The sequence below is a fragment of the Haliotis rufescens genome, unplaced genomic scaffold (assembly GCF_023055435.1).
Source record: "Haliotis rufescens isolate VD_foot unplaced genomic scaffold, xgHalRufe1.0.p SCAF_1, whole genome shotgun sequence".
In the NCBI taxonomy this organism is placed as follows: domain Eukaryota; kingdom Metazoa; phylum Mollusca; class Gastropoda; order Lepetellida; family Haliotidae; genus Haliotis; species Haliotis rufescens.
In genome coordinates, this window is record NW_025963779.1 from 42,174,685 (window position 1) to 42,188,189 (window position 13,505).

Below are 13,505 nucleotides of genomic sequence, written 5' to 3' on the forward strand. Positions count from 1 at the left end.
TGGACATCGATTACGGAGATATCTTGTAAGTGTAGGGAGGCGAGGACCTCGTCAGACTTCCAGAAACATCCTTCCATGATAGCACCGAGGGAACAGTGGCTATGTAGAGCCATGATAGATGCAACAGCTCTCCTCTCGTGAGGATTTTATGACTGGGGTGGAGGCAATCCCGCAAAGTTACAGGCACCAAGTATTGTAGATCATAACCAAATCCGCTGTACGGGAGACCTCTGAGGTAACCATCTGAGAGATGGGGATGTGGCTTGCAAGTTTATGCGTAGAGCTCTAACTGGAAATAGCGATATGTCCTCGCGATCCTCGTGATGTAGAATCGAAGCCAAAGCTGGGATGGTGAATAGCCTGTCTGGTTGACCAGGAAGTTGGTTCTTAGCGATGAGCATTCAGAACACTGTAAGCCCGGTTGACAGACTCCACAGCAATCACAGCACAATTTATGAGGATCCACCGGCGAAAATATGTGGTGGCACTTCATGCAGGCTGGACGTTTTGCTTTGTCCTTACCAATATTTATATGCAATTAAAGCCCCCAAACTCTTGTTATTTTGAGAAAAATAAAGGCCTAAATATTCTCTAAAAACAACAGTACATCTCCACAGGGAGGCGAAAAGAAAGAGAACGATGAGACAGTCCAGAGTCCAGATCGAGGACAATGTGCTGCACGAGATCCGGGTGCACGACCTAGATACTGGGGTGGTCATCATGGTGATGCATGGGTGGCTTTGCAAATTAAGCTTAGAAGCTAGAAACTTTTATCAAGGACGTTTCCACGCAAGAGATCGAAAGAAGAAGGAGGAATGCATAGACTGAGATAGAATAAATTAACTAGAATTTTTTATCTGACATCATCCCAGTTTAAGATCACTAAAGGTCAGTAAAAACTGTTTCAAATGTCCGAAAGACTAAAGAAAAGGCCAAATAGTACTAATGTTTCATTGCAATTTCTCTCATTACTATGCTTGATCTAAATCTTATTATTAAAGTCAAAGTATTCCTGACATTTGAAACATGGTTTATTATTTGACCTTTGACGACCTTATATGTTTAATCATATGAGTTCCTGCTTTCGAAAGCATATGTCTAATGCAAGACAACTTTATAAAGTCCCATGGCTCTGGCAATATTAACAAAACATAGTATACACTTCTGGTTTAATGACCATGATATTAAACTTAAGGCACTTATAAACTTGATTATTTCCAGTTGAAAACATGACTGTCAACTCTTGTAAACTCTCACACAAACTGAGGGTATTATTCACTACACAAAGAAGCAGAACTACCTTAAATAAAAGTGGGCTGATATCCAATACAGGCAAAACCTTAATGTATCCCCATTTACATGGGTCTATGTAACACATTTCCTGGCAGAATATCAAATAAAAATATCTTTACCTTTTAGATTAAGAAGGTTTATGCTTAAACATATTATTTTTTCTTTTTCTTAAATAAGCATCAATAAGCATACTAGTAAAATATATTACTTGCATCAAAAGCCCATGGTGTTGCTATACATTGTGACCTTCACGTGTCTGAAAACATTCTTAAAGATTGTTCATGATATATTTGTACTATTTAAACAAGAGCCAATAGTGCCACAGCACTTCAGCTCACCTGGATATGTAGTCAACAGCTTATAATGTGAATTACAACAAAGACAGACACTTAACCAAAGTTGTTGTCAATATTGATATTCATATATTTTCTTCATAAATGCAGAGGACGAAACACTAACATTAAAATCTAATAACTTGGACAAAATATGATGTTACCATAAGGAGAGACATACACTCTAAAGTTGATCTCCCTCTGGCAATTTCAGAGGAACAAAATATGCATTTTGAGAGAATATAAGAGCATAGTCAGAAGGTGGTTAAAATTAAAAACATTGCCAATATTGAATGTGTTTTGAATCCCACAACTAGCTAGCAAAAAATCTTGAATAATGGCATCAATAAAAATGAGATTTGGACCTCTTAAACAAATTTGGATCTCATTAGTTGGAAAAAGCAGGTGAAGATTCTGATTCAGTGGTGCAGTGATTTCAAAGAGGAAGATGTTTTACATTGGACAACAGGCAATGCACAATGGGCAAACAACAGGCCACACTATAGCTAACTTTCAGTCAGTGAGGAAAAAATGAAATGTTTTTTCTTCTTGTGCTAAACGGGGGCACGGGTGGCCCAGTCGTCTAAGGCGCCGCGATTCGCTGTGCAGAGTTGCGTCCCTTGGGCACGCCAGAAACCTATGATTGTGGGTTCGAATCCTGGTTCGCCCCAATTATGTTTCTAGGTTTGTCAGCACCATACCCGTGCTCGTGGGTTTCAACGAAGTGGTAAACATCTGAGACCTGTATCACTTCGGGCTTTCCTCCCACATTAAGCTGACACGCCGCGATATGACTGGAATACTGTTAAAAGCGGCGTTAAACCCAACTCACTCACTCACTCACTCTTGTGTTAAACATCCTCCTGAAGTTTCAGTCTCATCACTTTAGCCGGTTTGAAGAAGAGATGAAAGTGAACCGGCGGATGAAGAGACAACAAGTATTTGTCACAAAGTGACGAAATGTCCCCCGCCTGTATATACACCATAGTACCAAATATGAAGACAATCCAGCGATTAGTTCTAGAGATATTGCTGCAACACCGTTTTCCAACTCCAAAAACAGATTTGCCTGCTGTGACCTTGAAAATGGGGTCAAGGTCACCAAAACCGACTGGTGTCTGCGGAGTCTGTATATACACCATAGTTCCAAATATGAAAACAATCCAGTGTTTAGTTCTTGAGATATCGCTGCAACACTGTTTTCCAACTCCAAAAGCAGATTTGCCTGCTGTGACCTTGAAAATGGGATCAAGGTCACCAAAACCGACTGGTGTCTGCGGTGTCTGTATATACACCATAATTCCAAATATGAAGACAATCCAGTGTTTAGTTCTTGAGATATCGCTGCAACACTGTTTTCCAACTCCAAAAGCAGATTTGCCTGCTGTGACCTTGAAAATGGGATCAAGGTCACCAAAACCGACTGGTGTCTGCGGAGTCTGTATATACACCATAGTTCCAAATATGAAGACAATCCAGTGTTTAGTTCTTGAGATATCGCGGCAACACCGTTTTCCAACTCCAAAAGCAGATTTGCCTGCTGTGACCTTGAAAATGGGGTCAAGGTCACCAAAACCAACTGGTGTCTGCGGAATTTGTATATACACCATAGTTCCAAATATGAAGACAATCCAGTGTTTAGTTCTTGAGATATCGCGGCAACAAACAGGTGGGACGTACGGACGGACGGACGTACGGACAGTCGTGAATACTATATCCCCCGCTTCGCGCTTTCGCGCGGCGGGGGGCAATAAATGTATAGACAACAGACAGACAATCAGACAACACTCAATGCCATATACTTACTTGTGTATGGCCTTCATTCCGAGTGAGCTAAAATGCTAGAAGATTTGTTTAATCATGAACATGCCTTAAGGTCATGTCCAATATTTTCTTGTTTTATCTCACTCACAGTGAATAGCATCCATAATCATTTTTTTCTTGCTTCAGTGGCAAAAAAACAAATACTAAGCAAATACTAAGAATAAGAAACCCAGTGCACAGCTTGAGAAAATGTATACTGCATAACAATCAATTTAACAAAAATTATCAATAAATTATAATACCTTCAAGGTACTTAACAATTTCCTGGCCATGAACACAAGTTCAGCTTCAAGGGATTCCAAGAAGAGCCTACAAAATAAAATAATACTATAAGCATGCATAACAAAGCATAGAGACAGGAAACATAGTCTCCATTTAATACCCTAAATTCCTTTCACCTTTATGATCTAACCACACACAGCACTATCTATTGTATAGTAAATCATAGGTGGCACCATTGTTCTCACATCAAATGATTTAGATACATGCACTTCAGTCTGACTTCATCTCAGCCTAGTTAGTGTTGTGGCACATTAGGTGTAAAAGATTTGGACAAGGTGAGGTGAGGTGAAATTGGGTTTAACGTCGCGTCCAAGATTATTGCACTTATATAGCGACATACATGCACGTGTGTGTGTGTGTGGCTGCTTGTACTAGACCGGACTGATGCCGATTTATAGTGCTAGCCCACTGAGATACCATGCCGCAGTTTAACATGAATACCCCACTCAGACACAGTATACTGACTCCGAGCCGACCAGTCCTTGCTTTAACCCCTTAATGCCGAGCGCCAGACAGGGTAACAAGTACCATCTTTTAACGTCTTTTGGTATGACGCGGCCGGGGATGGAACACCGGACCTTCCGCTCTCCGGGCGGATGCTCTACCACTAGACCACGGAGGCGGTCCAGATTTGGACAACAACAGCACCAAGGCACTGTGCACACGATGTATAATCGATGTGAGCTGAATTTTATATGTAGTGAAATCTTTAGCCATCATGTGTTTGTGTAATGTGAGAAGAAAGAACAACCTTAGCGTAATATTCTATTTTTATTATATGGTAACACAAATAAATTTGTTGAAGCAGATTCTATGATGTAAGATATCTTATGTCAGCAATGTTGTCAACTATGGCCGCAGATGGTTGTGCTAAAAAGTAACTCTTACTAGCCTCATCTACACAACATTTCAGTTTGATCACAACAGTATTCTAAAATTCCAAGTACAAAGGTGTTTGCATTGCATGGAAAACAAGAAGCTCCATTCCTCCTTTTTTCTGAATGCCCTCAAACTTTCCTCCAGAAACATGGACAAGGGGTGATTGATAAGTTCTGAGCCTCACATAGAAAGACTTCACCTAAAGACATTAACAAAAATTATTTTTAAGATAATCCCCTTCCTCATTGATACAGATTTGACAAAAATGTTGGAGTGACTTTATCCTAGTTTCGTTGAAGTCATTGTTTTAGCTGTCCAAAACGTTCTCCTTAACTGCTATAACATCGTCAAGTCAACATGGGTTCCAGGCTAGAGGTTTCTTCATTTTGGGGAACAGATGTAAGCCAGATCAGGAGAAGAAGTTGGCTGCTGAAGGAGGTGAAAACCACACTCATGAATTGTTCCAATGATGTGTGCAAGGGAGCACTGTCCCGATGGAAGAGCACACCTTTTCTCAGTTTCCCACATCTCCTAGTCTTAATTTCATCCCGCATAATATGCTTTGCATATTGTCTAATCGTTTAGAAGATAGTCCTCCATTGGCATCCCATAACACAGAGGCAATACCTCCAGCTGGTGGGAGAGTCTTTGCCTACTTTAGTGGTGGTGATGCCAAATGCTTATATTATGGTATGTTTATGTTTCCGTTCGGATGAACAAAACCTTCCAAATGGCGTGCTGGTTTTCTTGGGGGAATTAGTCAGCAAAAAGCCGGAGTCACAGGAGAGAAGAGGTCTTCACCCGATGGCACGTTGACATTCTCGGTCCCCTGCCAACAACACCAGACAAGTACAAGTATATTTTGGTCATCACAGATGCATCATCTAGATGGTGTGAAGCCTTTCCACTTCGGATCCAAGAAGCTAAAGAAGAAGCAGATGTTCTTGTCAGAGAAATATTTTGTCGGTATGGCGCTCCAAGGACCTTAATTTCAGACAGAGGTCAGAACTTCATGTCCAAACTTATCAAAGCAATTTGTGAACTTTTGGCAATTAAATTTACCCATACCAGCCCATACCATCCTCAAACAAACAGCTGTGTAGAAAGGCTCAATTCTTACATCAATCAATCACTAAGAAGCCTATTGTAACAAGTCTCAAAATGATTGGCCCCGTTTTATTCCTGGCATCATGCATTGATGGCCTATTGGATGGCCCCAAATTCATTAACGCAAAAATCCCCATACATTATGCTTTTTGGCCGAGAAATGAGAGCTCCACAAGATGTAGCATTAATTCCAAAAGAAAATTTAGGCCACAATAACAAAAGTTATCTTTCAAATTTACTTGAGGAGCTGGAAATTACTAGAACAATTGCAGCTGAAAACACTGCGTGGGCTAAGGAGGTGTATTCAGAACAATATAATCGAAAGGCTAAAGAACCAGAATTCACCCCAGGTAAAAGAGTTTGGCTTTACTGTCAAAAAGTTGAAAAAGGCCTTTCCAACAAATTAACCAAAAAGTGGTATGGTAGCTATTATATCATCCATACAGGTACAAATTATACCTACAAACTACGCCGAAGTTCTGACGACAAAATACACAAACCACTGGTCCATGCCAACTGTCTGAAGCCATATTTTGATCCTGCTGATCATCCACAGTATCCTCCAGAACCATACCTCAATGACACAAGTAACATAGATTCAGGAGTCATGGATGACAATGAGGAACCAGTCAATGATACTCAACTTGACAGCAACAATTCCCTATCAACAAGTTCAACTTACCAAGCCACTGATCAATCACCTCCACAACAGAAAGGTAACAAGGTCAATTCCAAAACTAAGGCAGGCACTTCCAGCAACAAGAATTCGAAGCAAAAGACCCCAACAAAGAAGAAAAACCCTGCTCCAAATACAACAGAAAAAAAGAAGTTCCAGCACGACAATTACAAAGGGAAATCATGCTCCAACAATCAAGGATTGACTGTGTATTTTTTTCGGTTCATTGAGATATGAATCGAAAATCCGATGTGCAATCCGATTCTTACAAAAGTTTGCACATCGGTTTTTCGATTCATACCTCAATGAACTGAAAAGAATATACAGTCAATGCTTATAATTAAATTCGACAACATAAAACATGTTTTATCTACAATAGTTTAACCCAAAACAGTTGCATATATCAAAACAGACAAAAATGACGACATTGATAAACATTCCAGGTGTAGGAATACATACAGTGGCGTGACATGAATCTGGTGATCGTTTAATTTATGCACATAACTTGACACGCCTACACAGTCAGTAGCCAATCAACGGAGAGTGGGATTAAAACAATGTTCATTGGACCTGTCAATTAAGGCAAGAGGCGAAAAGAACTGCAACAGTCAGACTGTAACGAACCGGAAGAAATATGTCAGAGAGAAGGCGGCTGTTTCAAATAACATGGTTATTTACTGCGTGATTCAAACATTACTTCCCTGATTACGGTAAAACACAGTTGGAGAAATGCTAGTTAGAAATGAAACCCGAAGACATGAAAGTTGAACCGAGGCGAGCGGGAAAAAAACAGGCGAGCGAGCCTGCACGTTTGCTGTTTCATTCATTCTCGGCCTTTGGTTTCCAAGGGTAGTTTGGACAATGAATATGCATGAAAGTCGCTAAATGTCCTGTGCATGACGATACACGTGAGCAGAAAGGGAATTCCCTCGACTGTAATATTGTGATTCCCCAACATTCCACAGCAATAAAAGTAGTGCGCCGCGGTGGGCGTGGCTTAATTTTTTACATTCATTGGGAAATTAATGCAATAACACGTGACCAAATCAGCTAATCAGAATGCAGGAATTTCCATGAACACAACGAAAATTTAATTATAGGTAAATGAAAAGGTAAACAAAGGGAAAAGAGGAGTGAATGGTAAGGATCACCAGCCAAAATCCAGAAAACAACTTGACGACAGCCAGGTAAAACCTCCAAGTCAGAGTCCAACATCAGGTAATCAAAACAAGGATATCCCTCCTATTTTCAATCCAGAGGACATCCACTCAATTGTAAGTTCTAAGAGAGCAAATGGCAAAATCTACTACAGAGTGAAATGGAAGGATCCAGAAAGAGGAGAGAATTTCACCTCAAAAGAAGTATGTCAGGAAAACGACGAAAACGTCCACTGAAGAATCATACGTTTTTCGACCATAAGGAATCAGCACAAGACAATAAATCAGTCAATGTTCTGTCAGGGAATAGAATGTCAGGGAAAGTCGAGCAAGACAACACCAAACCATGCAAAGAATTAGATGTCAAACCATATCCGTTTATTCCAAACACCTACGAAAAGTAGAGGGTCATTTAATAAATTGACTGTTATGTCAAGATCTCATATACCAACAACAAAGATGATCATGATTACCACACACGCTATTTTGAAAGTGTTCCTCCCCACCTCATACAGCGCTATCTTGATGATAGCTGGAAGGATCTCTGTAAGTGGTCCTGTGGAGAAGATAATCCTCCATATGATCCAGATGAACTACCAATTTATAAATCCAAAAGGGTTATTTTTCTAGATAAAGACTTTGGAAACATCAACACCTTTTACTACCGTGTTACAACCCCAGACTGTCGTCCCCATCAACCATACCAGGATCAACTCCCCATATACACCTGTAGATGCCGAATGAAAATATTCTTGTGCAAAATACAAAATCTCCTAAATAAACAGTGCAAATCACTAAACAGCTCTTAGCTGTATATCATTATGTTTACATGTGTCCAGTCTTTTCACTATGGGTCACCAGTTTCGCCAGTTGGGAACAAATGGCATCAGCCTGATCATCTGAGTTATTTGTATCACAACAAATTTTTGAGCATTGACCTGATCTACCAATCTCAAAAGCGAAGTGAAACGAGCCAACCAAAGCGAACCATAACGAATCGAAATGAGTCAAACCAAAACGAACTATAATGAATCAAAAATGACTCAAACCAAAACGAACCATTACGAATCAAAATGAGTCAAACCAAAGCGAATCAAACCGTACTGAAGCGAAATGAACTGAACTAAACCGAACCGTATCCCGAATCTAATCAAAATGACTCAAACCAAACCAAAACCGTACCGAAGCGAAGCAAACTGAAACCGCACTGAAGCAAAGCAAACCATACTGCGAATCGAACTGACACCGTACTGAAGCAAAGCAAACCATACTGCCAATGGAACCAAAACCGTACCGAAGCGAAGCAAACCGAAACCGTACCGAAGCAAAGCAAACTGAAACCGCACCGAAGCAAAGCAAATCATACTGCGAATCGAACTGAAACCGTACTGAAGCGAAGCAAACCATACTACGAATGGAACTGAAACTGTACAGAAGCGAAGCAAACCGTAATGCGAATCAAAATAAACGAAACCAAACCCTATCGCATTGAACCGAACGAAAATCAAAGCGAAACAAATCAATGAACTTGTTATATACACATACACATATACGTATATATCATGTCTCTAATGATTGTGGGGTGGTCGGGTAGCCTAGTGGTTTAAGTGTTGGCACGTCACGCCAAAGACATTCGATTCCCGACATGGGTACAATGTGTGAAGCCCATTTCTAGTGTCCCTCGCCGTGATATTGCCGGAATATTGCTAAAAGCGGCGTAAAACCAAACTTACTCACTCACTCACTCACTCACTCACTCTCATGATTGTATCCAAAAATAGAAGGATATTTTTAATCCATGATATACTTTGTGTAATTTGCCGCCAATACATTCTTCCTGGTCATGACACCATTTAGTAATAATTATGTACTGATCTTTTACATCATAACTATCATATTTGTTTTATTTTTTACTTATTACATACGAACTGAGGAAGTGTGGATAATTTTTACATATGACATATCATTTGAACATGCTAACTCTCTTTTTCTTTGTTTTCCATGCAAAACCTCTATAACAGATAATGGACACAGCCAATATCCTTAAACCTCAAACCAGGATGTGGAACTATCCCAAGGCCTCCTACATCACCCCAAAACCACCAGTACAGAGTGCCAAGACAAGCCAGCTCCACATCCAGATTCCCTGATGACAGCAGAAAGAACTTTTACATTCCTCATAACAAAGAGACTCTATAATATTTGTTATTTAATATACTACCAGTTTAACTTAATACATTGTCCATCTAAGCCATAATTATTTTATTTTACACGTTTGGGGTCCAAACTTTTTCAGACGGAGGGGAAGTTATCATGTTATAACATTTATACTAAGTTATCCTATAATAATTAGATCCACATCAAGTTCTTTTATGAGTTATCATGGTGTAATATTTATACATCATTTCATATAATTATAGTTTAGCAAGTAATACTTATCATCAGGTAAAATGCACATATAAAATATCAGTAGTTTCAGTTATAGCTTTTTAGATAGATGCTAGCCTAAGGTAATGGGAGCGCATCTCCTAGACATACTATTCAATAAGACAAGAGTTATGTCTACATAGTTTAATAGATTTGAAGCTTTTAGATAAATGCCAGCCTAAGGTATCAAGATCCCATCTCCCAGACAAAAGATATGTCTACATAGTCTTATAGATTGCCTTGAACTATTTTATTTAAGTAAATCTGTCATCACCTATATTAGAATAACACTCAGCAATTACTTCATTAAGGATTAGCCCCCATACAAGCTCGTCTATAGTGATACCATAATCTCTTTCCAAGCACCCAGTAAATATGTCAACAAGATTAGTGCCAACAGGATTAACAGGATTAAGTATTCACCTCTGTCTAGCCATTCATTTAGCATAGGGCACACCCCATCGTGTATCAACCAATCATATTCCTTTTTATTGTTCTGAGTTTTGTTAAATACATACAGAAGCCAAATGTTAAGCAGAAGGGGTTTGATGCTCTAACCAAGCAGATCTCTCTCCCACAGCCCAGAGGGTTGTACCGACTCTCTGTGGCACCCTCAGCTATATTGTAAGATATTGTAAATTGTTCATTGTTAATTGTTCTTGTAAATAAAATTGTGATTAGTCTCCTGTGACTCTGGCTCTTTGCTGACTAATTCCCCCAAGAAAACCAGCACGCCATTTGGAAGGTTTTGTTCTTCCGAACGGAACCATAAACATACCATAATAATGTTATCATGATATAACATTTATCCTAAGTTATCCTATGATAATTAGATTCACATCAAGTGCTTTTATGAGTTATCATGGTGTAATATCTAAATATCAATTTTCATGCCTGTAGAGGTAACCATGACTCAGAAACTGACAATGATATTACCATGGGTTTAAAAAAGTGAATGTTGACAGTTGACTATTTTGTGTTGAACTTGGATGCATCAAATTCCTGGTTGTCTCTAACTAACCTTATGGTCCCTGCAAATTTCTCCTCTATTTATCATCATTAATACTCGGATCAATCAAACTGAATGTGTCAAATACCCACGTATCTCGAACTCATTTGGGAGTCCCAAGCATCCTAATTAAGCATAAAATTCCCCTGATGACTCGAACTGTTAAAAACATAAAATAACATGCACTATCGCCACACTGTCAACTCACTTCTCACACCGCTGACTGACATTATTGCGATTGCCACCATTAAATCAAAGGCAGAAAATGTTCTATCATGGGCATTAAATATGAACATAAGTTTTGTAATGATGCTATAAACTAAAAGTAAAAAAAAGTTAGAAAACCTTTAATGGTAGTTATTCATAAAATATACTTTAATACTTAAAATATCAAAATATAACACGCGATTAGCTGTGCAGAGTTGCGTCCCTTGGGCATGCCAGAAACCTGTGATTGTGGGTTCGAATCCCGGTTCACCCAGATTATGTTTCTAGGTTTGTCAGCACCATACCCGTGCTCGTGGGTTTCACCGAAGTGGTAAACGTCTGAGACCTGCATCACTTCAGGCTTTCCTCCCACATTAAGCTGACACGCCGTGATATAACTGGAATACAGTTAAATGCGGCGTAAAACCCAACTCACTCACTCACTCACTCAATAATGATCTCTATTGAAATAATGTTAATCTAAAAGCCATTTAAGCTATGACTAAATTTGGGCGTATCAATGTATCAATGTTAACAAACCTTAATCCCCATAATCCAACTATATAAACATAACCCTAAAATAACATTGTCTCCACCACTTAATTACCTCTGTATTCAATAAGTCTAGACAGCACCCTAGTTACCTAGAGCTAATCATCTAAAACAATAGATGTCACCTGCCAGCTAGTTAGCGTCAAAGGATACACATCTTAAGGTTCCAAAAAGTTCCAAACCTTATAATAACATTCACATAAATGTTAATCTCTAGTCAACACAACCTTAAACCTTGTTGTAATTGGTCAACTTACCCAAACCCATGGTATACCACATATAAGTTAGTTATTCTATATGAGCAACCCCTAAACCCCCTTCTTGGGTTGCACAGACAACTTTCGCCCCTTTCGGAAACACATTAAATGGCCTGGCCGGGCCCGTGTGCGAAATACGCATCAGTCGGAAAGCGCACATTAAATCTCCAAAGTAAGTAAGTAAGTAAGTAAGTAAGTAAGTCTGGAAGAAGTGTCTACAAGTGCCCAATGGGACGCAAGTAAAATCGGCAGATGGCTATACAAAATTCAACCCAAGGTCCAACAAAAGCCAAACTCATACTCAAATTAAAGGAAAATTGAAATTGCTATCTCACGCCTCAGACTCGGTCACAAAAGCACTATGACAAGGTTTGTTCATCTTGCAATCAGGCTGAAACCATTGCTCACGTGTTACTAGAATGTCAAGACCATGCCCCAGCCTGGGCTAGGTTAAAACAAGAATTGCAGTTAGATCCGCTATCTGATCTGCCCCAGACTCCAAGCCCTAGCTGGTAAAAAACCTCAATTAACACCAATCTCGCAACGCATAATAAATTACCTAAATACACACAACCTAAATAATTTACACTTAAACACAGCCCCAAACAACACTTTCACCCAAACTCTAAACCCCAAAATCGACAAATCTCTCTCCACCAGACTAAATAAAGAAACTGATCCAAATACCGCTAAATCCACCACACTAGCATACATTCATACACAAAAAAGTGCCAAAAACTAATACAACAGATAATTAAAAGCGCTAACAATCTACGTAAACTAGGTAAAGACAGAGAAATAGTTTGGATCCCTGCCCATGTTGGAGTGTTTGGCAACGAACACGCAGACAAAGCAGCCAAATCAGCACTAAAATTAGAATAAGTAAGCATCAACCTACCAACATCAAAAAAGGAAATTAAAAGTATCACAAAGGAGAAAAAGTGACAAAATAACTATTTGAAATCTGATTGCAAACTAAAACACCTGCTACAAAAGCCACTCAAAAAAACAAAAATCCATCATAAAACCAAAATAATTGACAGAGTAATAACTAAACTACAAACAGGCCACACTAAGTTAAACTCCCACCTGCACCAAATTAAAAAACACCAACCCGGTAAATGCCCCCACTGCAACTTAAAAGAAACTCCTGAACACGTAATACTATATTGCACACATTACCAGCAACACAGAACAACACTCCAATCCACACTAAATTGCAACAATCAAATGACACTAGCAACAGTACTTAACCCCCTAAATGACTTACAAACCTTTAAAGCACTACGCATATATCTAATCAAAACAGGCCTACTTGGCCGCATTTAAAAATAAAAGTACAACAAACAAGCTGCCAATAAACCCTAAAATTCTAGACCTTAAAAACACACAAACTCCACCCCCCCTCTCATGGCATATTTCAAAATTCCAAATTTGTTCTCCAAATTAAGTAAGCAACCCTAAAAGCCCCACCTAGATTGCCTCACCTTTTCAGACATACCC

The 13,505-nt window shown here is 39.2% G+C and overlaps 1 protein-coding gene across 2 annotated transcripts in view; it reads right to left on the reverse strand.

Annotated features, from left to right (window-relative positions):
- Positions 1 to 13,505, reverse strand: part of LOC124118013 (dentin matrix acidic phosphoprotein 1-like) — a 397,126-nt gene that overhangs the window by 299,106 nt on the left and 84,515 nt on the right. For both annotated transcript variants that reach the window (XM_048396585.1, XM_046480046.2), the window contains exon 2: positions 3,692 to 3,758. In XM_048396585.1, coding sequence (XP_048252542.1) covers positions 3,692 to 3,758 — 67 coding nt within the window. The remainder of the gene's footprint in view (positions 1 to 3,691; positions 3,759 to 13,505) is intronic.